The sequence below is a fragment of the Genypterus blacodes genome, unplaced genomic scaffold (assembly GCF_046128005.1).
Source record: "Genypterus blacodes isolate CSIRO-AG114 ecotype Tasmania unplaced genomic scaffold, CSIRO-AGI_Gbla_v1 ptg000141l_1, whole genome shotgun sequence".
Lineage (NCBI taxonomy): Eukaryota > Metazoa > Chordata > Actinopteri > Ophidiiformes > Ophidiidae > Genypterus > Genypterus blacodes.
The window spans coordinates 286,931-311,404 of record NW_027466943.1 but is presented as its reverse complement, the minus strand read 5'-3'; the positions used below and the strand labels follow the sequence as shown (position 1 = coordinate 311,404).

At 43.6% G+C, this 24,474-nt stretch overlaps 1 protein-coding gene across 3 annotated transcripts in view; it reads right to left on the bottom strand.

The window, feature by feature from the left end:
• Positions 1–472: 472 nt before the first annotated feature.
• The window catches only part of dock8 (dedicator of cytokinesis 8), a 41,212-nt gene continuing 17,210 nt past the window's right edge, over positions 473–24,474 (bottom strand). For 2 of the 3 annotated variants that reach the window (XM_076165199.1, XM_076165201.1), the window contains 40 exons: positions 23,566–23,715; positions 23,293–23,373; positions 23,026–23,188; positions 22,768–22,904; positions 22,241–22,334; positions 21,954–22,116; positions 20,696–20,813; positions 20,443–20,513; positions 20,198–20,342; positions 20,020–20,121; positions 19,727–19,822; positions 19,366–19,600; positions 19,018–19,182; positions 18,615–18,790; positions 18,357–18,449; positions 17,778–17,873; positions 17,358–17,501; positions 16,367–16,480; positions 16,089–16,244; positions 15,708–15,847; positions 15,101–15,264; positions 14,848–14,996; positions 13,377–13,559; positions 13,139–13,265; positions 12,846–12,933; positions 12,650–12,746; positions 12,281–12,415; positions 11,776–11,928; positions 9,582–9,740; positions 9,370–9,470; positions 8,893–9,085; positions 8,045–8,188; positions 7,774–7,905; positions 7,380–7,514; positions 6,850–6,939; positions 6,505–6,741; positions 6,216–6,359; positions 4,822–4,928; positions 2,490–2,660; positions 473–1,882 (listed from right to left, as the gene is read on the bottom strand). In XM_076165199.1, the coding sequence (XP_076021314.1) occupies positions 1,831–1,882; positions 2,490–2,660; positions 4,822–4,928; positions 6,216–6,359; positions 6,505–6,741; positions 6,850–6,939; positions 7,380–7,514; positions 7,774–7,905; positions 8,045–8,188; positions 8,893–9,085; positions 9,370–9,470; positions 9,582–9,740; positions 11,776–11,928; positions 12,281–12,415; positions 12,650–12,746; positions 12,846–12,933; positions 13,139–13,265; positions 13,377–13,559; positions 14,848–14,996; positions 15,101–15,264; positions 15,708–15,847; positions 16,089–16,244; positions 16,367–16,480; positions 17,358–17,501; positions 17,778–17,873; positions 18,357–18,449; positions 18,615–18,790; positions 19,018–19,182; positions 19,366–19,600; positions 19,727–19,822; positions 20,020–20,121; positions 20,198–20,342; positions 20,443–20,513; positions 20,696–20,813; positions 21,954–22,116; positions 22,241–22,334; positions 22,768–22,904; positions 23,026–23,188; positions 23,293–23,373; positions 23,566–23,715 (5,400 nt within the window). In that variant the 3' untranslated portion in view covers positions 473–1,830. The remainder of the gene's footprint in view (positions 1,883–2,489; positions 2,661–4,821; positions 4,929–6,215; positions 6,360–6,504; positions 6,742–6,849; positions 6,940–7,379; positions 7,515–7,773; positions 7,906–8,044; positions 8,189–8,892; positions 9,086–9,369; positions 9,471–9,581; positions 9,741–11,775; positions 11,929–12,280; positions 12,416–12,649; positions 12,747–12,845; positions 12,934–13,138; positions 13,266–13,376; positions 13,560–14,847; positions 14,997–15,100; positions 15,265–15,707; positions 15,848–16,088; positions 16,245–16,366; positions 16,481–17,357; positions 17,502–17,777; positions 17,874–18,356; positions 18,450–18,614; positions 18,791–19,017; positions 19,183–19,365; positions 19,601–19,726; positions 19,823–20,019; positions 20,122–20,197; positions 20,343–20,442; positions 20,514–20,695; positions 20,814–21,953; positions 22,117–22,240; positions 22,335–22,767; positions 22,905–23,025; positions 23,189–23,292; positions 23,374–23,565; positions 23,716–24,474) is intronic. The other variant, XM_076165200.1, reaches the window with a different exon arrangement.

The following is a 24,474-nucleotide window of genomic DNA, read 5'->3' as shown; positions in this document are numbered from 1 at the left end:
TGCTGGTTGAACTCTTTCATAGCACCTGACATTGTCTGTAACAGCGGATTATGGTATGTAATATTGCCAAGTATTACTTAAAGACGCCAATACTAACCTTATTATTCAATTATCTTTAACTCATTGATTTATTTTTGCTTTATACGATCTACCGTTTACAAATATTATGGTTTATGACGATAATATGTCTTATTAGCCAACATTTGTATTTCTGAATAATTTCCCAGTCTGGGATCAATAAAAATATCTATTTATCCATCTATCTAATATTATGAAACTGTCATCAGAAGCCACAAATATAAACAATTTAAATAAATTCAATTGGAAAACAATTATGTTCTTCTGGTTATTTAGTTTGAAATGAAATTGGTGTTTAGATACTATGATAAGTACATCACAAAAAGGCTTTTATTAAAAAATATAATTACATGGCTACAAAATAAAAAGTCAATAAGTACAGTTAGGACAAATGTACATATATTACATTTTATTCTGGTGCACAAGCTTAACATTGTATGCATGACAAGACATTTAATAGACAACATTACAACATATGAAACAGATGACGAAAACAATACAGTTTCCAGTAGTCGAATGCCAGTGATGCATCTTAAAACACAAACTCAGCAATAAAGAGGATGTCTCAAAAATAGCTGTACAATTTAAAACAGGACCCCAGTTGGAGAATTTCATTTATTTTCCTCCAATTAAGATATTTAGACTATTGAAGAATGAATAAATAAAGAGAGCTACTTTTCAAACATCCAGCTACAATAGAACAACAAATGAGTACATATGGAGCTTCTGGAATGTGTTCTGAGGCGAAATATGTGTGAATGTGCGGAGTGAAGTGTACATCTCATCTCTGCTAAAGTATCTCAGTTGAAAAGTTAACAAAGGAATTCAATTTAGCACAGTTACCAAATCATAACCATTCAATATCATTGTTTCTATTATCAATCCACAAATACATTTCTTTCAAATACGATGCAAAATGGTTTCTCATAAATTTGTTAACATCTAATTTGTAATAACATTCTGTAATACCTCCACTATATACATAACATGGATCTAAAAATAAGCCCTGTGTTTTGATTTAGGGCCTCAAGCAGGACTAAATCTGTGTTCAACTCCTGTGAGACAACCCCTAATAAGTTAAACTCTGCAAATAGCTACATGGCCTCCAGGAGTTACCACAGGAGTTTGCATCTATTTTTCAGTGCATGAATCTATCCATTGTTGCTCTACCTGGTACCTTAAGCATATACCAGAATCAGTTATCACCGAGTACAAAGTGACTTCAGTACACTAGCAAAATATTCTTTTACATCTACACAGCGCGAGTACACACGCATCCATTCACACATTTACACACTTGCACACACACATTTTTAGCACGCTTACAGGCCCTGGGCCAGCAAGGACCTCATACAGAAACTGTAATCTGCTTCGCTGGCAACGCAGAAATGTTTGCAGCATTATTAGGACTTGTAATTATCTCAAAAGAAAATACAGAGAACAAAATGCATCTGAAGATCCAACATTTATGATTAAGTGCTTTGCTTCAGATCTCATGGATGTAATGTGCTCATCTTGCTTGCCTCCGTATCATCCATGAAATAATTAAAATGGACATACAGCACCTGTATTCATGACTAGTGAATGCTGGATTGTCACAATGTACTGTGCACCTGCACAGACCATCACCAGTGGTTCCTTTACTCCTTTCTCTCTCCACTCTCATCTCATCTCCTGTCTTCCTCTTGCTGTGGTGTGACATCCATGCCTGCATGCCTCTCCAAAGAGCTTTCTCAGACAAGCTGTAGCATCTCAGGAGTTTTCCTCCGGAGCTCTGCGGAAACTTAGACGTTTGAAGGAATCCCTGGGAGCAGGAGAGGACAGTGAATTTCATGCCACTTTATATGTATTTATTTGTAATAATTAATATTTTTTAATCTGTTGTTATTCAGTCTGTTCTGCACTTTAACTCCATTTTCTTTAATGCCGAGTACTTTGCACAAATTTCAATATGCTGTTGTTGTTGCCATGTCACAAGGAATTTCAATGTACAGAATGACCCTGTGTTTTACTGTGCAAATGACAAATAAACTTGAACTTGAATGGTGATTGGGAGGAAGTATGGTCATGGCAGGCTGGTATAAATAAGGAAGGTACATGTTCCTGTGATCAAGGCAAAGTAGACAAGTAGAAATTGAAATGAATACTGGACCACAAATTACAATTTTGTATTAGTTACCCAACCCCTCTAACCTGGAATGGCAGATGGATTTTAGATGTACTTTTACTTAATAAAACACTTCAGCAGAATGTTCATCAAGACCAAGATTTTTGTTACTGACTAACTGCACAACCTGGCACAGCTTTCCTGTTCCTACAGCTTCAGAAACCATAATACACACCTCACGTGTTTTCACCTCAGTCTCTCATATCAAACCAGCGCTGCCCCTTGATGCAGTGTGTATATTTACCTGTTCCCCAGGTGAGGCTTGATGATGGGCTTATAGAGCTCAGGAATCTTCCTCACTAGCATGGGTCTCAAGCTCTCTCTCAGGCGGTTATAGTTCTTCTTCAGCTCCTGCTGGTATTCCTTCTGGTCTGACGTGATCAGGTGCTTATTCTTCTCAACTGCCTCACCACATCTGCAGGACAAAGTTAAGCAGAGTGGATTCAGCTGTGTGTGCATGAGATGAAGACAAGAGTTGAATGCATTCTCCTGCCCTTTGAATGCAATGCACTAACCTCAAACTAGAACAAACAACCAACACACCAGTCTGGCAGTAATTCCCTCTCCATCCTCTTTGAAGGCTTAGGATATGGACTATTTCACACTCTGTTCTACACTTGACATTAATTTGACTCCATTCTGAAGGGTAAATGCACTCAGCTGTTTGAAACTCCACAAGTATCTCTCCTAAAATGTCCTACTACAACTGACAGTCAGAGGGACAAAGCAAAATTAAGAAATTACACAAAAAACCCTTGAACAAAACAATTTCATTACAGCAGAACTCGAGAAGCTCAGAAGGAAGTCCGGGCGGAGGACAGGTATGGGGTCTGCCCACACTCCTCCATCGTGACATGTATAATGGCCAACATACAGACCAGTCTGCAGGAAATTAAAGAGACGGGATGATTGTAAACACATGTCAGAGTTTATCTCTCAGCTTTTAATGAGGATAATATGGAAGCTGCCGTGTGGTGTAACATTATACAGTAAATACGCTGGGCAGGTTTAAGGACTGCTAACTGGGGCAAAGAGTTTAAAAATATGAAAAAGATCTGCTGATAGGTAGCTGGCGATCTGGAAATGTGGAAAACTATGACTACACATTCTTCATAGCAATAAAGTGTCCTCGGTTTGATCCATTTTGCATTCGTTATCACAACCCAGTTTTCCTTGCTCCATTGGAAACTAATAACGTTTAATAAATATGCTCAGCACTTTTGGAGCAGCCAACTAAAACGTCTGTAACAACTCTGATAATGGGCCTTAATAACATTATTCAGGCTCGGGAGTAATGCAAATGTAAACCGGCAGTGTAGAAATGGAACTCAGCTTTTGTGAGTAAAGGGGCAGTCAAAAAAATACAGCCTGTGTCAAACTCTTGCCAATTTGAGGGTAAGCAGGTGGATAGAACATGGATGACATCATAATCAACCCCCAGAATTCACCCCCCATTTCTCAGTTTGTAAAAGTGTAGAAGTCTTGGTAGTATGAAGTGGTGAGAACAAGCAGCTACACGCAGGTCTGATTGGCTTGTTGATTAAAGGAAAGAAAGGCGTTAAAACTGCATTTGCATGTGTTTTGGTGGAGAAAACAACAAGCGGAGCACTTTCAAGCTTCTTAAATGGACTTTCTACAGTGACGTGCTGGGGGAGGCTGGCACAAACAGGGCATAGCGCCAGCTTGGCCAGGTTTAGGACAGAAAATAAAGCTTTCTGAATCTACAGTAAATATTTGCCAACCTGCCTGAAGCAATTCAGTGCAGCTGGAATGTGACAAGGTTTGAAAATGAAAACCACCTTCCGGATGCAAGCAAGAAATTGAAGCACACACAGGGATACACAAAAACATAAACACACACACTCAGGTTTGCCTGTACACACGACATACAGAACAGTGCATACACCCTGCACCAAAGCAACACACACACACATTGCTACGGGCAGGATGGCTTAAATTATGTTATGAATATTCAAAATGTAATGAAACTCCTGGGAAAAATAAACCTTTTGCGAGTTCAAAGGAAAAACAGCTTAGTGGTATTGGAGGAAAAATATCTTCCAATGTCCTGTGAGGAATGAAAACAACAGAACATCCAATCACAATAGGTTATAGTCACTCCCAATACAGCAACCTGTTCGAATTCTCTGGTATGCAATTTACTGGTTATTATCACGTCCATTTCTCCACCTCAACTGACACTTTGCTTAACCAGCAACATGAAACCACATGTGCTTATGGTTTCCCTTTTATCTTCAGACACTGACAGAAGTAATGGCGTGTTTATAGAGCGCTGGAGAAGGGGATTTAACTCATCCTGATGCAAGTCTCGCAACCACAGCGTCCTGTGCACCCAGATCTCTTTGAAGTATTGTTCTACACTTCCACCTACTGAGCCAGAGCCAGGCACTGGTAACACAAAGGGACCCGGAAATGCAAATTCAAGAGAAATTGTTCTCTTTTGCGGTTATTGCTTACCGTGAAAGTTTGGGGTTTGCTCTTTGTTTTGTGAGATTCAATCATGGCGCGGTGCAATATATAAGCACTAAGGAGGAGCATCTCTGATCAGATCTTACCTCATTATGAACTCTTTGAAACAGAGACGCAGTTTGTTGTGGTGACGAAAGAGCTTGGGATCCGCCGGGATCTCATTCAGGAAGACCTGGGCCACCTCCAATGGGCCCTGCAAATGGAAGAAGGAGCGAAGAGGAGGGAGACAATACAGAAAAAGTAAGAGGGAGGAAGGAGAGAGAGGAAGAGCAAGTGTTTGAGGGCGTATGAACAAAGGCAGGGGGAATAAATGTCCCCCTTACAGAGGGGGGAAATTACTTTCAAACTGAATGTCTTACACAGCTGAGGGCCAAGAACTGGTACACGAGGAAGAGATCAGATCAGAGAGGGAGCCGTGATTAGAGTCCTGCACGGCTAATGTCACTACTAGTCCTGCATACAGCCGCCATTTGGCTCCCATTTACCCAGTATGAGATCTTGTTATGCTAACTTATATTCATCATAAAACCGCAGCACGCTCACACATGCCGCCTGCATCACGACAGGCACAGTTAAACAGCTCTGATTAGCATCATAAACGCATTGGGCCTCAGTCTGAGCTGTGGGTCGACACACACAAACCCAGTCTCCTGTACTGATTACAGTGGAGAGTTATATGTTTACGGAGCTGCTGAGCATTAGGGTTATGTATACAATCATCAGGTCTGAGCGGGGGGACCTGTCAGATTAGACGATTGAAGATAAAGTGTGAGGGGAGGGAGATGCAGAGACGCTGTAGCTGGCTTCATCATTACTCTAACATTCACCATGCTGGAGGGACCTGGAAGCGATCAGATCAAAGGGACCTCCGGTTCAGCATGGCGGGCGGCGCAGACATGAAAGGAAGACGGGCCCATGAATTGACGTTTTAACTAAATCAGTGGAGGAGCAAAGGAGGGATTATGGTTATAGATGGGTGAAGGCTTTGATGTGTGATCACTGTCATGTCTCCCACCTGCACATGGTGACTACAATGGAAACCATAAACATGATAAGATAAATAGAGGTTAATTATTCTGGTCTATTTTCCCCCACATAGTAGCACTTAAAGTGATAAGGCAGGAGTTCCACAAAATGTAATGATATGGGGGTAAGGTCGGAGCATTTTGGAGATATTTTGTGTTCACTTTAAAGGTTACAGTCCTTTGAACGGACCCTTTGTGCACGTGTTCAGTGGATCCATAATGGCCCAATTTGATCCACTACGGGTCCACTACAGCCTGGTAAGTGGCAGCGGCCAAGTTCGGCGAGAAGTTTCCCCAACAAATCATGAAGGTTTGTAAAATCACAGATCACTTTAACACTGGGGGGGTGAAAAACTTGCGAAACAAACTTCAATCCCATTGAGGGGAGCGCCAGTCATTTGGTTAATGATGGTTTGATCTTTAATATCAGCAGAGGGGGACACAGACGGTGTTACCTGGTTAACGGTGGCTCCCACTGAGCCTTGCAGCAGCATCTGTAACATCTTGGCGTCAGGCTGTTCTCTGTGTGTGGCCACAGCGAGCTCTCGCGTCTTCTTCTGCATGTCCTCTATGGCCACCTCGATGGGAGTCAGGTCAAACTGGAGACGAGATGAAAGAGAATGTGATGATGACCAACATTTAACTCTGCACACAGAGGAACGGTGAGCCATTATGTGCGCTGCTCTGAGGCGGATGTTCAGATCTTTATATGTTCTCGTTGTGCTTTTAGAAAGTGGCAGCTACCTCCTCCTTCTGGATGACATTGATGCGAGTCTTGACGTAAGGGAAGGCATGCATGGTGGTGAGGATGGTCTTCCTCTTGTACTGCTCGTTGAGTTCGCCTCGCGGCCTTCCGCTCTTGGTGAACGGTGTGGTGTACATGAAGCGCCGGAGGTTGAAGTTCTTCTCGAAGTTTGTAAGTCGGTCTTTCATCTCGTAGTCATCAAAGAAAGGTTCCACAAACGTGATCTGGATGTATGCCTGGACAAGAGTGACGCTTTAGCTACAGTTTCCTGATCAGGTTCACTATAAATGCCTCAATTTACAATCAAACATATGTAAAAACAGCGTAACATTATATTTATATACCTTGCTGGGGTTGAGTTGTTTCCGATCCACTGGAGTGGAATCTTTGATCATCACCAAAGTGTCGTCTCCAAAACACTGGCTGTAGAAGTTCTAGAAATGCAGGAGAAAATGTAGTATGGTAGAGAATAAACATTATAGAGGATCAAAATTATAATGGAATCATCAAACACTGTTCTTTGCATTGCTTGATGTGCCTTGAAAGAGCACTTAAAAGTAAAAAAAAGCACAAGCATTTCAATTAACTGATTCATAAATAATTGAGCGGAGTCTGAAGTTCACCAAACCATTTTTGCTTTTAAAGTTTAAACAAAAGACACGTTTTATGAGTTCACAGGATCTAATTGTAAAACCCAAGAACAGGCGGTTACGTTAATGGATACTGATACTCCGTCTCTCAGCTATTGTGACAGTCCTTTAGTTCATCGGTAGCTACACTACCTTCACCTATCACACATTGACTAACAACATGCATGTCCAAGCATGACACACACATACAGACATGGATACAGACAGACACTCCTCTCTCTTACCTCCAGCCTGTCAGATATCTCAGGCAGATGTGTGATTCTTGGCTCCTTGTAGATGAATTCCCGCTCATCCAGGTCTCCAAACTTGGCCCCATAGAAACCCACTCGAAAGTAGGTCCCAAACATCCTCTTATGACCCTTTGGTGAAAGAGTGAGGATTTTAAATGAGGCCTCTGACATCAGCTTGTAGCTTTTCACAAAGCCTTTACCGTGAATAACACTTATCACCATGGTAACATGCACAGGCAGCACAATGCTAAAAGAAAATATACTTTTGAAGGATCAGAGGCAACTAGATTCATTTTTAAGGAATAGATTGAATGTGATCTCTAATACTCCACAAATCCAGTGTGGTTTATGCTCGAAGCCCTCTGACGTGGAAATGTGCAGTTGTTACCTTCTGCATGATGTTGTCAAAGGCTCTCTGGAGTTTGTCATGAGTGGACGCCAGCTTTCTGAAATCCCTGTGTGCCTCCAGGATCGGTATGACGATCTTGTAGACCTCATTCACCGCCTCATACAGGCCACCCTGACGACATAATTCAGTTAGAACACCATCATATAAACCGCTGAAATTCAACCAGTGATGCATTTCAGCTATTTTCAATCTGGTTTGTTTGTATGCTATGCAGCTTAACACGTTAACCCTTCGCACGCAGTTGTCTCACATTGCTGAAGAGTTCAGCAGCCTGCTCCAGCAGCCCGACCAGGCCGCTCTCGGTGAAATAGCGTCCCGAGCACACACCGTCCTCATCTGGGGACAGGATGTCATCTGACACCGCCGACTCCTCTAGCACGTTGGGGGAGATGTTCTATGGAGGAAATCAGTTAAGCCATGAATCAATTAGCCCTCTTAATCTACTAATCAATTGCCACCATTTAAATAAGGAGACGTCCTACAGCGGGAAGGGGAGCTAATTGGATCACCGTCCAATCAATGACGTGCTGACTGCAGGTAAGGATGTCTTGTACCTAAGCACAGCAGAGGTGTGTGTGTGTGTGTGTGTGTGTGTGTGTGTGTGTGTGTGTGTGTGTGTGTGTGTGTGTGTGTGTGTGTGTGTGTGTGCGTGTGTGTGTGTGTGTGTCAGTTCATAGATAACACATTATAGCTACTGTTAGACTGTTTGTTTTCAGTTTAGGGGAGCAATCTGTTCACATGTTGTGTCAGGAGCAGATATGGCTTTTTTTCCTTCAACTTCAAAGGCATCGAGTCGAGCGGCGCTACCCGAGAGGCCAGAGAGTACGTTGACATGTGTACAGCTCCCCCCTCTGGACGCACAACCCACTCTAGCATGCCTCCTTGGGGAGTGTGTGGTGTGGCGTTAGATGCAGGGGAGGGCCTGTTTCCATTCAACAAAACAACCAACAGCCACCACACAAAACTGATGACTGCTGATGTGTGTGTGTGTGTGGGTGTAAATGTGTACCTTGCTTTGTTTGTGTTGCTGATTATTTCCATGCTTTTTGTGTGCATGAGTGTGCGTGTGTGTGTACAGATCATATAGTGGGCATCTACCTGGAATGTGACACTGCCAATGGGCAGGTACTTATGATCCTCCAACATGCTGAGGTACTCGGCCACCAGGGCGGCGGCGTGGATAAGACACATCGCCGACTCAGTGTAACACTTCCTGTTGTTGTGTTTCTCTGCCATGTTCTGGAGCCAGGTCAGACGCAGGTCAGGGGACGTCTGATAGCCCTTTGCAATCCTGGGGGAGGAAAAGCAAAGGAGGTAATTGATGAAGTTTGAAGAGTTAATGCAGCTGTGGAATGAACATAAGAAATACATCAGAAGTTACTGAATGCTGCTTGTGTAATAAAAATATGGAAAATGTATAAGGCCTAACAACCCAGACCACAGAGAAATAGGAACCAGCAGTACGACATGGAGACGAGCCATGGAGTGAAAATGGAGACACGAAGGGAGAGAGAGAGATAGTGACGCGGCAGACAAGGCGACGCAGGAGGATTCGGAGGAATTCTCATTTCTTACCTGTACATGAGGTCCATGAGCATCTCTGGGTCTTCCTGGAACTCCCTCATCTTCACAGTGTCTGACAAAATACTGTTAAGGTTCCTGAGAAGCTCGTCCACCTGAAAGATCCGAGCAGGAGAGAGAGGCGGCATGACACAAGGCTACGACACAAAGGGCATAATGTGACGATGTAACAACTGATTATTTGGATTGGGCTGATTGTTGGTTACCTGCGAGGGCAACTGAGTGTTCTGCATCTCTGTGTCCTCCTCTGCGTAGGCCAGGATGGTGCGAAGGGAACGCCGCAAGTATTCCTCCTGGAAGTCTGAGGACTTGCCCACCAGGGAGGCCAGAGACATGGTGACCTGCATCTTCACCCTTGAGAAATTCTAACCACAAGTCAAGAGATTTGTGTTATTTCACTTTAATTGATTGCAACATACAAATGATCAAATCAGAGTTTTAACACCACCAAAATATGAGCCAGAATTCCCAATTTTCCTGAATTCTTAAACTAAAGGCTCCATAAACAGGATTATAATGGAATCTAAGAGTTAACATTATTGTTTTGTGCCAGTTTAGATGTTTTTGGCCCATTAGGACAAATTCTGCCTACCCCTGATCTAGACTTTTATCTTGTACTTTGACATTTAGAATCTTTAACCAACAAAAATGAGCAAAAAGTGTTTATTTATGTCTCTAATGTATGTTTGTGTTTCTATACCTCCTTTTTTCTCAATGCCTGTCCAATATAACAGGTCTGAGACACACACACTGTGTGTGTGTGTGTGTGTGTGTGTGTGTGTGTGTGTGTGTGTGTGTGTGTGTGTGTGTGTGTGTGTGTGTGTGTGTGTGTGTGTGTGTGTGTGCGCGCGCGTCTGTGTAAGTCTCATCTATCTCCAGCATGAGCAGCTAAGCGGGAAATGATCTCCCATTAGCAGAGACATAATCACCCATGGATCATCTCTACGGCCCCATTCTGTTCAAGTGAGCATGGAGCCTGAGACTAACCACCCATCACTGCCCCCTAACTTGATGTTAGTGTATATATGTGTGTGTGTGTGCGCGCCACCTAAAGTAGCCTAAATGATCAAGCTAAATTCAACACCACCTTCCCATCTGCCTCTTGTCCTTCGCCGTACGTCTTTTCCGAATCAAACTTTAACCAGAGATATCTGCTATTATTGATTCACATGGTGGATTATTTTCTCTTTTATTACCACCATCTGATATGAAAGCAGAGGCAGGGAGGGATGGAGGGACGGCGGCATGTGTGTTTTGAAGAAAGAAACACCAGGGCAGACAAACGGACACAAACATAAACAGAGACGTGTAGAGCCCAAGTTCCCTGTGAGTGAGTCACATGCTTTATACTCATGAATATGCTAATTCAGATCAATTCAGCTCCTTCTGTGTATGCAACACAGACAAAAACATATACACTGGGACACGCAGAGGGGAAACACTCGCTCACTTTAGATTAGAGATATGTGTGTGTGTGCGTGTTTCTCTGAGTGTGGGAGCTCTGCAGCCTGCCGTCTGACTTTCATTACAGCATTCAGACAGTAAACACAGGAAATATCAAGCTGGATGAGAAAATGAAAGAAAATACTCTTTCCTAAACCTCTTTCTCCTTCAGATTTCTCTGTCTCTCTCTCGCTCTCTGTCCCCTCTGTCACCGCCTCACCTCTGTCAGAAACACTCCCTTCTCCATCACCAGCTCCTCCATTCCAAAGTCCCTTTCCCCCCCCCCCCTCTGCCCTTAAGGTGCATATATTCAAACACACACACAGATTGTCTTGTATTTTCACACACACACACACACACACACACACACACACACACACACACACACACACACACACACACACACACACACACACACACACACACACACACACACACACACACACACACACACACACACACACACACACACACACACACACACACACACACACACACGTCTGGCTGTCATTAGTTAAAAGGGGCATAGGAACATGGGGAGGCAGACAGTGACATATCTCTCTGCTCTCTACCCGAAGACACATCATTCAGCAGAAAGTTTCTGCGGCACGCTCGAAATAGACATGGAAAAGACATTAAAGCCGAGGATGAGAGGAAAAGTGGAGAAGATAGAGTGAGATCTGTGCAACTCTATCCTTGTACGTATGTGTGTGAGCGAGCGAGCGTGTGGGTGTGTGTGTGTGCGCATTTCTGTGAATTGACATCACTTATGGTGCATTCTTATATGCACTTCAAACTAAATTTAATCAGACAGTAATGTGATTTCTTCTGTGAAGTTCAGTATTAGATCATGTGTAATTTGACAGAAAAGGTAGGAAATGTCTGGCAAGTGTGTGTGTGTGTGTGTGTGTGTGTGTGTGTGTGTGTGTGTGTGTGTGTGTGTGTGTGTGTCCTTACACTGGCGTTGCTGTAGCTGTATCTCATGATGAGGTACAGTGTGGCACAGGCCTGGCTCCTGTTCTCATCAATAGGGCTGCTGCAGTACTGAAGAACCTTCTGGCACAGGTCTGCACACTGCTCTGCCTCTTCCTCGAACAACAGGTCCCCAAACTACACACACACACACACAAGTGCATATACATGAGTGATTCTGGCTTGTACCAGCAGGCACAAATAAATAACAAAATTCAATTTAGACACCGATCGCACATGCAAACATGCAAACAAACGACAACGCGACGGCCCGTTTACAGACATGTTCCTCTTCTTTACTGTAGTTCAGGCCGCCTCGTTTTTGTAACTTTGTTTTTTTATTGACACAAAAAAATTATAAAAGGACCAACAATGGCTGCTGACACAAAAACAATACACGCCCATTGGAAATGTCTTTATGTGCGTCCATTATGCAAATCACGTCTGCACACACACGTACACACATACACACAATGCTTTAAACGTGTACCTTGACTATAAGCGCTCTGAGTGTGCTGAATGTGTGACCGAGGAAGGAAGAGCTCTGGTTGCAGGTGAGACAGTGGAGCAGCACCTTCAGCACCCCACCCACCACGTTGTCCTTACAGTCAGCCAAAGGTGCAGCCTGGGGGGGGGGCAGTAAGAACCAGCAGTGAAATTCACACACACACACACACACACAGGATACTTGAAACCTACCACCTGTGCCAATAGGGTTAAAAACAGTTTTCACTTCATTCAATCAGCCTCGTCAACGTAAATACAAACATAACATCCTCAATCCTCTAATATCAACTATTGTATCAGATTAAATATTGTCCATGATTCTCCTCAATGTACTTTGACTAACTGTTCTGACCTGTACGATGGTCTCAAGCAGGTCCAGCACTATAAGGTTCGCCTCTGTGGCCAGATTCCCGCTGACCAGAGCCTCCTGGTCCAACTCTGCCTTGGTCCTGATGCAGAGAGGCGAAACAAAGATGTGACGTATGGTATATTGGGATAGAAAGGATGGAGGAAGGCAGGAAAGGGAACATGGGAAGATCAGGACGTACTTGTCTTGCCGGTCGTTGGTCTGTCTCCACTGCGTAAGGTCTTTCCTCCAGCGCAGATTCTCTCTCTGGCCCATGGTCCGATCCATTCCTGACAGGGGTCAAAGGTTAGTCAAGCAGCCAATCATTAAAGACGGACTAACAGGAATCCATAGTCAGTCATTCTCCATTTGCATCTGAGATGGAGAGAGTTTGCACATAGGGTGCAACACGAATGTGAAAATCTACAGCGATGCTCCGAATAAACATTTTGATGTTTTTAAATTCGGAGACGTTTTTGCAAAGACAGACGCTACCTCCGACTCGTTTCATCATCTCCCCGCGGGCTCCCATCCCCCTCAGCAGGGCTTCTTCCAGCTGCATCTTAGCCTGCTGAGACTTCTGTAAGGCCTGGGTGCTCACCTTATCACTGCTCTGCTTACCCTTCAGAAACACACACACACTTTCATCAGGTGCGGGAACAACGTGGTTAAAGAATGAATAAATATTGCAACAGATAGCGAGCGAGACAAGATAATACATGAGCACACTGACCTGGTACTCAAAGCAGGAAACACAGATAGTGAGGAGCTCCAGCAGCTTATTGAGCTGGGAGGAGGGCATATCTACAGTCCAGCGCTGAATCAGAGGCCTATCAGCGTTCTTCATCACCCACAGGAAACACACCAACAGGTGGCGACTGGTGTCTGCAGCGAGGGTGGCTACGGATTTACCGTGCTGGGGAGGAGAAGAGGGGAGACTTGATATCCAGTATAAAGCTGAAAGATGAAGCGAAAGAGCAGTAAAACAAGCAGACAAGCCACTGATCTACTGATTACACACAAAGGTCAGAAGGGATTTACAAATTACAGGACTGACGCAGGAGCAGTCTCCAGTTTATGTCTTACCTGTGTAGGATATACAGAATATTCACAATATGACGTTTTGGCAGCCCTAATGTAAACTCCTTTCATTCAGCTCGGCTCTATCCGTTGAGTTATGCAGTGTGAACAACTCGTTCACACACAACCAATCAATACACTGCATTACTCACTCAGCAAAACCAAAAAGCTGCTCATTTGCTTCACGTTGGCTTAATGAAATATAGTTCACTTCCTTTCTTAATAGGCATTAAATCTACTGTAGATGTGGAATCTGATTAATTTACCTTCATTGGTGTGATGATGAATTGCTGCTATAGAGAGCTGCTGCTGCTGCTTCACTGTGTGGCAGCTGTGATAAATGCAGCCATTTACCTCATGGGGCTCTAGGTGTCCCACCTAGAACCTGCTTCCCAGGTATTTGTTCCACAGAAACAGTGAGTGAAGCTGAACAGGAACGACTCTAAATATGACTTAAAAACGTTTATTTGTCTTAAATTTCTTTGGTCACGTATTGTTTCTGTAATAGACACAGAGAGTTTGCTCGCAGCGGAGGTGTGTATGGACGACAAACATGCTGCATGTTTGGATGTGTGATGGATACCAGGACAATGGCGAAAATGAATTTTCCCATGACAAACTTCCAAGTAACAACGTGAAATCTTGTAAGACATGGAACACATTCATCTCTGAGAGAAAAGCAGAGCGGCACCATGAGAATGGCACTGTTCACTTTTAGTGCCTGTATTGTTGCTGGAGCTGCGAATGATGGATGTGTTTGTCAGGAAGGATGGCCCTGCTCACTTATGATGGCGATGCCTGCCCATAAACCATCTCCGGTAGGTGTGTGAGTGCGTGCGTGTGTGGGCGCATGTGTGTGTGTGTGTGAAGATTTTTCAGGATGGATGAAGTGTGTGTGTGGCTCTGACAGCTAATCAATCTACCTCAGAGCAGCTCACCTGTTATGAGGCAGAACACTTACAGAGACAATTACACACATGTGCAAGCAAGCGTGGACGCACACACACACACACACACACACACACACACACACACAAACTCACCAACAAACACAAGCACATACACACACTGTAGATTCTTAAAATGCTAACTCTTAAGTGTAGCAGTGAATTTGAGAAGTTTACCATAGATGCCATGGAAACGAGAACATTCCTCCCCAGGGTGTTGAAGGGGTTCCCGGCTATCGCCATGGCAACAGACTGATTGATGGGTGGGACATTGTCAAGATCATCCTCAGGTCCTGACTTGCCTTTCCCGCAGCGTGGGTCAGAAACTATGGAAACAAAGGGGGTCAAAAAGGTCAAACTGAAGACTGGAGAGTGATGAACCCACTAATGGTAATGTGTTGACCATCTTCACAGTGTATCCTGTATATACCGGTAAAGTCCAGGTAGTTGGTAGAATCAATGATAATGCCCACTAGGGGGAGGTAGAGGGCAGCCACCTTGGCTCTGACATCAGGTTTGAGACAGCGATGATCAAGGTCATGGGAACATAAGAGACTGTAGATGGCATTGATGGCCTTTTTCTGAACCTTTCCACTGTGAACACACACACACACACAGACACACACACACACACACGCGCACACACACACACACGCGCACACACACACACACACACACACCTCAAATAAATATTTGCCATTTGTGGCATCCAAATATGTCAAAACCTAAATCTAAAGGTATGTGCGGTTTGTTAACACTGACTATCAATTGGTGAGGCTGACAAGGAAAGTTATAGATAAGTAAGTTCATATTTCACACAATTTCACACTAAGGCCGCCACAAAATGCAAGAAATTATTTAACAAGGATACATCCATACCCTGAGGCAACTTTAGCGGAAAATATATAGAGAAATATTCACAATACAAATTATACAAATATAGAGGCGAGTGTAAAAACAAATAACATTTTAAAACATAAACTCAAATTGTGCTAAACCTAGACTCTGCAGTAGACTGTCTGTGTGTGTGTCCGTACCCCTCTGACTCCATGTCGAGTGCAGCGCTGAGCTCAGTCAGCAACAGACCGGTGAGGTAGTGCTGCTGCTTGAAATCCTGAGTGAGCTCAAACAGCCACAAGAACCTCTGCTGCTCCTGGAAACTACACGAGCCAGAACTCTGGATGGAATGATGAAGGGGAGAAGACAGAGCAAAGGGCAAGAGGAGAATGAAACTAGATTTCTCCGCATCAACAACTACAGTGTGACACATGTTCTCTCATCTCCTGTGTAATAACTTCATACTTGTTCCTGACCCCTATCAATAATTGTACTCCCGCAACGTCCCTCTGGACAAAACAAACACCTAAACATCTGAAATGTGAATGTTGCTGGATGTTCTTAGTGAAAAGCTTGCTGACCTGCGAGGAGATGGATGGACACGGGGAGGCAGGGGCGGACGCTGGGCTACTGAAGAAGAGGCTCAGGTTGAGGTAGTGCTCATGACTGCACAGGATTCGCAGGAACTCCAAACGCATGCTAATCAACGTCGGCATTGAAATGCTCTTGGATGACATCTAGGAGAGAAAAGGCAGATTTTCATGAAGGAACATTGTCACTGCACTGTACTTACATACTGTACATTTGTGAAGAAAGACTCCATGTATTTGGTTGTGGATTGTCATCTGTGTTTTTCCACCTGGTTGCAGTAAATTTTCACAAGCTGGAAGACAAATCCTCTGTCCATGAGAGACAGCAGGTCGTAGAGGAAGAAGGCCAGACTGATGTTGATCTTCTCTGCTTGTTCAAGCTCCTGAAACAACGACAACAAGCAAACAGCAATCGGTAAGCTGTGCTGAGTGGATCCTGCTGAGCATCTGGCTGTGTAAGCAGAGCTCTTGATAGGACAGATGCAAACATCATTAGCACTTCCAGTTCCCTGTTATTTGGAGGACATCAGGGAATTCGACGGGACAGACAACATGTACACTGAGGCTGTAACTACATCTACCAGCTGAGGACGGGGTACACGCATGCATATCATTCTGCAAGGATCAGTGAATTCCAGGGGTCATTTTATTTTATCAGAGCACATGTCGGCGTTCTGAAAAACCCAATACCAACTAGCCGACGTCAGAACCAGTACCAGTTAATCAGTTACTCTCTTCAGCCGGTTTGGAACTGAATTTTTTCAGAGCGACTGAAGAGAATAACATCTGATGGAGTGTATTGAACAACCATTCCAAAATAGATTAATCCTGACCCAACTTAATAAGATCGCGATCCGTTGGCATATATCTGACGAGGACAGTTGAGCTGTGCTGCCATCTTGTTGGGTGTCCTAAAGGAAAAACAGCGCCCCCTGTCTGTAAGGTCAGTAGGAAGGTTTTCCTTAACACCGCCATAGACGTTGACATTTCCTCGGTGGTCTCACTTCTGTCACCGTCTCTACCGTCCCATTGCCTACATTTCCCAGAGCAACTTTCCTACTGTAGAAATTGGCACTTCTGCCTCTTCAATTTTATATTTTTTCCTTTGTGATTTATGAACACCAGTCAAAAAGCTGTTGGTAATGCCTGATGACTTTAAAGGCCGACAGTTTGTCCATTATCCAATTCTACTGTCAGTGTACTAGACAGCAGAGAGATAACATAATGGGGCGCAGTCATCTTCATTCTCTCGTCCTTTACCTTCTGTTGCTTTACAAGGATGGTCCCAATCTCAGAGGTAACCACGGAAACAATTGTGGTGATGTCATCTTTAAATCGGTCAGAGAAGCGGCTTCTTCGAGGAACATTCCCCAGCTGAGACACATGCTGAGCCATGCTTTTCACCTATGGGTTGTACAATCGCACACAAAGAAACCACGTCAATGATCAATCATAAACACAAATTCACATTACATGATCTGATACAATATGTAAATACTTAATGACAGAGGGTAAAAATGTAGATGTGATTTGATAAATGCAAAGCTGATACGATAAAGAGGAGAGTCGTGATAATAATATACAAATTCAAAGATTTGTCAGAGGTTTTAATTTTTACTACTTTGATCTATTTACTATGACAGAGTTGATCAAGAAATGCCTGAAAATAAACACACTGACCAGCAGCTCAAAGAAGAACCAGGCGTATTTGTAAGCGTTCTCTCTGCAAACCCCTGTGCTGACCACCATCTGCAGGGCAAGCTCCTCATGGAACTGCTGCAACACAACACACACACACACAGTACAAAGGTTGTGATATTACAAATGAATCAGTACATTTTGTCAGAACTATGAACAAGAGAGTGTCGTCTATAAAAGCCCTGGTGTCACACTGCCTCCCTGAGGGCATGACTGGTAATGTCTGAACGCTTTGCTTAATCACAGTCTCACATGAGTTTAATCCTACAAGAAGGATTCAGTTTAATACTGGAGGGATCGAAAGTATCAGATGTCCTCATACTCCTTATACAAGTTGTGATAATTGCGAAATCAATCAGTGTCAGTGTCTCCGCATACTATACTATTTGCATAGTATGATTGCAGGTGAAAAATTATTATTACAATCAACCATATCACAATATGAAAACCTGTATTGTAGTGCATGTATGCATAGTAACTATTTCATTGTGTACAACATGTTAATGAGATGTTGTGCAAAGTAATGTTGGTGAGGTAAAGGAAAATGAACAGTGATTATACCTTTCTGTTGGAGGGCCTGGTGCCTCCCGTGGAGTTCTGGTGGTTGTTAGCATCCACATAGGTGGACATGCGGCTGCCCGGGATGTTGTGGCCCTGGAGACAAATACAGAACCACACAGGTTCTATCACAAAAGACCTAACAGGTGCATCAAATACAATAGGTGTCCAATTGCAAAACCTAATGTACTGAGACTACATGTATGAGCAAGCTGGCTGGCCTCTTCACATACAGTATGGATGCTTTGTGCTCATCAGTACCTTGGCAGAGAGAATAATGTTGACCTCGGCATCCTCAGCAGAGGTGTATGGAGTGATGTCAGGGTTGCTGCTGCTGCGGATTCTGGACTGGAGGAGCATATTGCCGACGTTGTTAGCTGAGGCTCGACCCAGGGTGCTGTAACGACTCTCTGAAGGGGGCAACACACCGCCTACACCTGGTACCCAAAGAGGTGCACCCAAAAATCCTAACTTAACATTTCATTTTGATCATCAAGTATAATAATTCATTCAATAAGTAAACACAGCAACCAACTTCAACCAAAAAATAGTAGTTATTATGCAGATCGACGACCATCTAAGACAGGACGTCCTAACTCACACACTCAAACACTATGGAGGTCTTCACAGGTCAGATGAAGGTAAAATGAAGTGTGATCAGTACCTGGATTGTGAATCTCTCCAGGTGGGTCAGGCAGACGGAACACCCAGTAGAGGTAAGTCGCCAACAGGCCGTTCCTGCCCTGCTGATCTCTGGCCAACTCCAGGCTGTTATGGAGACTGTTGACAATAGACACCACTGACTCGAAGGCAATCTGGGACAGATTGGCTGTAGGACATAGACATAAACATGCATGCAAGAAATGTTAGTGCTGGGCAATAAGTTAATAATATTTGTGTCATGAAAGAATTTTGTGGCATATATTTTGTAATTTCTGTTAAATTACTAACTAAATTACTAATTATTAATAACTTAGTCAAGATTCTGAGCCACAGTCTTGACTCAGCTCACCGGTCTGGCCGGCGATGAGCATGGGCTGCATGATGAGGGTGAAGAGCTTGTCCAACACCAGGTGGAGGTAGAGGACCAGCGGTTCCAGACTGGACGAGGGCAGAGAGATGATGCTGAGCTTCAGCTCTTGTTCCAGCTTGTTCTCTGGTATCTTTTCCTCCCTGACTCGCAGTGGGAATGTTGCCCCACCCCCCAAGGCATGGCAAAGGGTGAAGAAACGCTCGAGATGGTTGTCCTGGTGCAGAGCAGAAATGTATAATTACAGTGAGGAAAGAGTTGGAGTGAGAGAAAGACAAACAAAAGTGTTCATTAGAACAGACTGTGTGTGTTTTACGCGCATGTCTGTGCAACAATTAGTCACCTGTGTGTGTACGGATGAAACAGCCTGGATCTCAAGGTTGAACAGTCCTTTGTGGCTCTCCATCCACTTTACTGGAGGGACTTGGGGAGGGAGTTTCTACGTAAAATTATCAAAATAAAGAAAATGTTCATCTGAATGTTCTCCCATGTCTGTGTTCGGTCTATACACAACATACAGCCTATTTATTAGCAAGAGATACACCAAAAAGGTTGATTTGTGGTAAATTTACATTTTATTCCATTTATTAACATAAAGATTTTAAGAAATTAGACATCATATGTAGATGTGTGTACCTCAGGTGTGTGCAGTGAGTAGTTGACAGGTAGTCGGTCCAGGACGATGGGTAGACAATACTGACCACTCAGCAGTCTGTCATTATTCAGTACGGGAAGCCACTGGAGAGGGGAAACGTACAGCGAGTGTGTTAGTTAGATCATGTACACTTTAATTAAAAAAAAATTCTCAACTTACCGAGTATCCTATGAGGGTCTCACAGCTGCCGGTCTGGTTCTGCTTCTGCTGGCAGCTAATGTGGTAAAAGGTGAACAACATGTGATGCCTCTCTGTTAGACGAGCCGGAAGGGCCAACTTCACCTCCTCATAGAAGTCTGGGGACCTGAGGGAGGACAGAGGAGGAGAGGGATGGATGAATATGGGGATTATTTATGACCAAACTAGGATATTTATTTTGATGGAACTGAGTGTTGTGCACTTGCTTGTTATGGTAGGTGACAGGCGTGTACACCTCATGCAAGAACTCTGTGCCGCTTGATTTCCCAAAAATGACCTAAGAATTAAAAGGAAAAAATATAATTACAATATGCACAATACGATTGGTGATAAGTTTAATTAAAAAATAAGAAAATCTCTATATGCATGAGGGTTTGACACCAATGACACAAAGATGACTTCATCAGGAGATTTCTGTGTAATGATCATGATGTGTATTTTGCTGCTCTAAGTGCTCACAGGCAGTGCACAGCTGGTGTCCTCCGCACTCATGAACTGCATTTTGATGGTGATGTTCCTCGCCGATGTCAGTCTGTTCACTAAGTTTAGTCTCTGAGGGTAAACATACAGCAGGTTCCTAAAGAAACACGAGAGAAAGGACTTCATGCTCAGCAAATATTGATCTTTTAACAGCCTCTGCAATATTACCATCCAGTGAATTTTCCTTATATTTGCAAATGGAAAATCTGCCCAGTAAAATAATTTCTTAACTAGAAAAGACAACAGATGTGGCTTTTGGAAAGCCTCCAAAATGTCCTTCACAACAAACAAGGCTTCAAAAACAGTGTTTGAACATTTTGGAGGCCTTATTTATAAGTGATATCACGTATTTACAAGCTAAACATTGTCGTCCTCCATAGAAAGTGATTAATTTTCAAACAAGGCAACGTTTTGGCTGACAAATGAAAGAAAAAGTCAAGACACCAAATTTGCAAAAATGACTTCAGGCTCCAGTAGGTTAAAACAATAATCTTGCGTAACCTTCACTTCATTCAATTACGGAAATACCTAAACAGGCCAGTAGATGGCGACTGCTGTGCAGCAATATCTAATGTAGTGATGAAGCAACTATAATGTCAGAACAATGTCATATTAACCAGTAATTTAGTGTGACCTTGTGTGGTTTCAGCACAACACTGTAATTTGTCTTGAAAGCTGGAATACAATGAGGCAAACGCTCAGAGGAGAAGGTCACTGGGTAAGAACCAAACATGGGCTTGTTCACACATGAAGTTAGTCATGTTTTGTTATACAGCACATCAAACTGTTTCAGAGCAACAGTGTGACATAAAAAGTATAATCCTCTCCTCACACAATTGTCCCCTTAGCACCACAATACGACCAGGTAATCTGACAGGTGGCCTGGGTGGAAATATCTAAAAATAGCCGGTAAACTAGAAGGGACGGCAGAGCAGAGGAGTGATGTTCTTTGCAACAATGTTCTTGTTGCCTCTGGCCTGTTGCAGGTTACCTTGTCTGGAGGAGTAAACAGACCTGTTTATGCATCATGCTACAAATCAAGATCTTGTTCACATTTCAGCCCTACAGGGTGCAGGCCTGACATTCACTATGCCAATTGTTTTTCCTATGATACAGTCTCACAGACTGTATCAAAAAGATTATCTCTCCTGAGCCGGATTTGCTGTAGCCAAGTGCCAAAAGCATAAACAGAGGAGTTATGAAATAAAGGTTGAGTGTGGACATGCTGTGGACACACCTGTAAACGTTGTGAGGGACGTAAACCTCATTGGAGGGGAACTCCAGCACCTCTTTGACTGGACGAATGTTCTTCTCAGCCACTGGTACCAGTGGGATGAGCTCAGTTGACAGACAGGCCTGTGGCAGGTCATGGACTGGAGACATGTCCAGTTTGATGGTACCTGGACGACATGGGACATGTCAGATTCACACTCCTCCAATACAGCATCATATAATGAAACATTTGATTAGTCAAGACTGCTGGCTAATTTAATTTAATTCAAGTCAGTTGCTATGAGCACTTACCAGATATGGTCTTAGTTCTCCTCTGTGGAGTGGATGTTTTCTTGATCTCAGATAGGAACTTAAGCAAGTCTTCATCGCTCAAACGGTCTCCCTCCTTACACACACACAAACACAGACAAACACAAAATGCATGAGTGTGGTTAACTACAGGCAACATTTTTATTTCCATATTTTTAATAACAAAGCAAGAAGGACAAAAAGAGCCTCAAACACATACTGAAATAAAAGAATGAAGAATGACTCATCATTGTTACGAGTTACACCCTTTGCATTGGTGTTTAATAATAGAAGTGGCATGAACAGTGGAGTCTTGGTTTAACAATGAGGTGTTTAGCAGCAGCATTTTCGCCGTGGCTGAATGGAACAAAAATGACAAGAATGTGCCTGACACAGCGTGGTTGATAAAAGAATGAGACAAGGCCACGTGTCACCACATTCTGTCTGTGGATTCATATCTTAAGAGAATACAAAATCAAAAGCATGCATGTGTGTGTGTCTGTCTGTCTGTGCACAAGTGCATTTCCAACCTGTTTGAAGATTGTGCTGATGGTGATGGTGGCAGGTTTGAAGGCAGAAATACTGTAGGGTTGATCGTCAAGGGTGTTGTAACGTTCAGAGTTCCTCCTGGGAAGCTGTGCCCTCCTGTCAATACTGCTGGATTTACCTGGTACAGCCAAGGGTAAAGGCCATAGGTCTCATGATTCATCTAAACACATACAAAATATACTGACAAGCATTTAGTGCACCATCAACACAGACGCTCATGAAGACAAACACACACTGACCTCCTTTCAAGCTGTCAGAGTCTGTGACATCACGGTCTATGGCAGCAGTGGAGATGACCTCCATGATGTTAATGGTGGCCCAGGCAAAGGGCATGCGATATCGACCCAGCCTGTGGCAGAACGCTTCAGCCTGGCCTCGGAGCTTATCTAGCTTGTCCTTGTTCTGAGGGATCAAAAATCCTGATTTAAGAAAACCTCTGAAAACCCTCTGGGCTAAAGCACATGTAAAGGCGGCCTGTTCTGCTGCTGCTGCTGCTGCTGCTTTACCTTTGAGGAGTCACATTCCCTCAAAGTCCCGTAGGGGTCAGCACAGTCGCTGATCTCTCCCTGTTGGAGAACCTTTTCAATCTGACACCCAGACAAGGAGTAAACAAGCCATTAGTGCATCTGGACACAATCGATATGAAAATGTACAACATCTGACATTCAAGAAAGAGATACTAAGACATTACAGCTCTGAATTACAAGGTACAGTATTTGATCCTGTCCTGCTCTACAGCACAATCTGTAACAGTGATGCCATTCATTCATTGGCCTTACCTTGATGACCAGGTAGATATCTGGAGACGGGTAGGTGATGGAGAAAATGGCAGATCTGGCCAGTGTGGAGTGATCCACATGAGGCACGTGTGGCTTCAGGAAACCTTTCATCTGTTCCGTGTTCAGATCACAGTAGAAGTTCTCTGATATCTAAAAGGGAGATAATGATGATTGATAGAAATGAATTTCACAGTTCGAAAGGCACAAGGCAACTTATTGTTAATTGATGTGTGATAATGCATTGTTGAGCATCGGGCACCAAAGAAGGACTGTAAGCAGGCAACATGCCGCTTCTTTAATGAACTCGGCAATAAACACAGAGATAAATCTCCATCCGTTCAGCCCACACTGCTGCTTCTCCCCTCGCCTCCCTTGTGACCCCTGACTAGGAACGGGGCCATATGCTCATTTCCTCGCCCAGCCCTGGCCTGGTGTGCGACATGTGATCCTCTCCACTAGAAATCCATTAACAACCATCGTTCATTCCTCTTATCCCATCAGCCCTCTTCAACACCGGCCAGTCAGCCTGAGGCCGATCAGACGACCACAGTAATTCCCCAGAAACTAACTCCCAACACATTATCTTACTATTGATCACTGGGGCTTTGCTGTCATTATTAGACATATTAGACTTTGTAACTGAGACGGCTGTTATATAAGGCATATTTACAGCGGGAATGACACTTCCCAAATGACCTCAGCAGAGGAGTCGATATCTAAGCAAGATCTGTCTGCGTACAGACCCTGGGTGGTGGACCAGAGAGACACGATGATTAATAACTAGAGAATTATGTGGAATTAAAATTAACATCTGCTGCACAGTTCACAGATGTGAAGCAACATGACTGTGTGAATAAAACAACAGCAACAAGAGCTGGAGAAAGTGAAAGTTGCAAGAGCAGTGAGCAA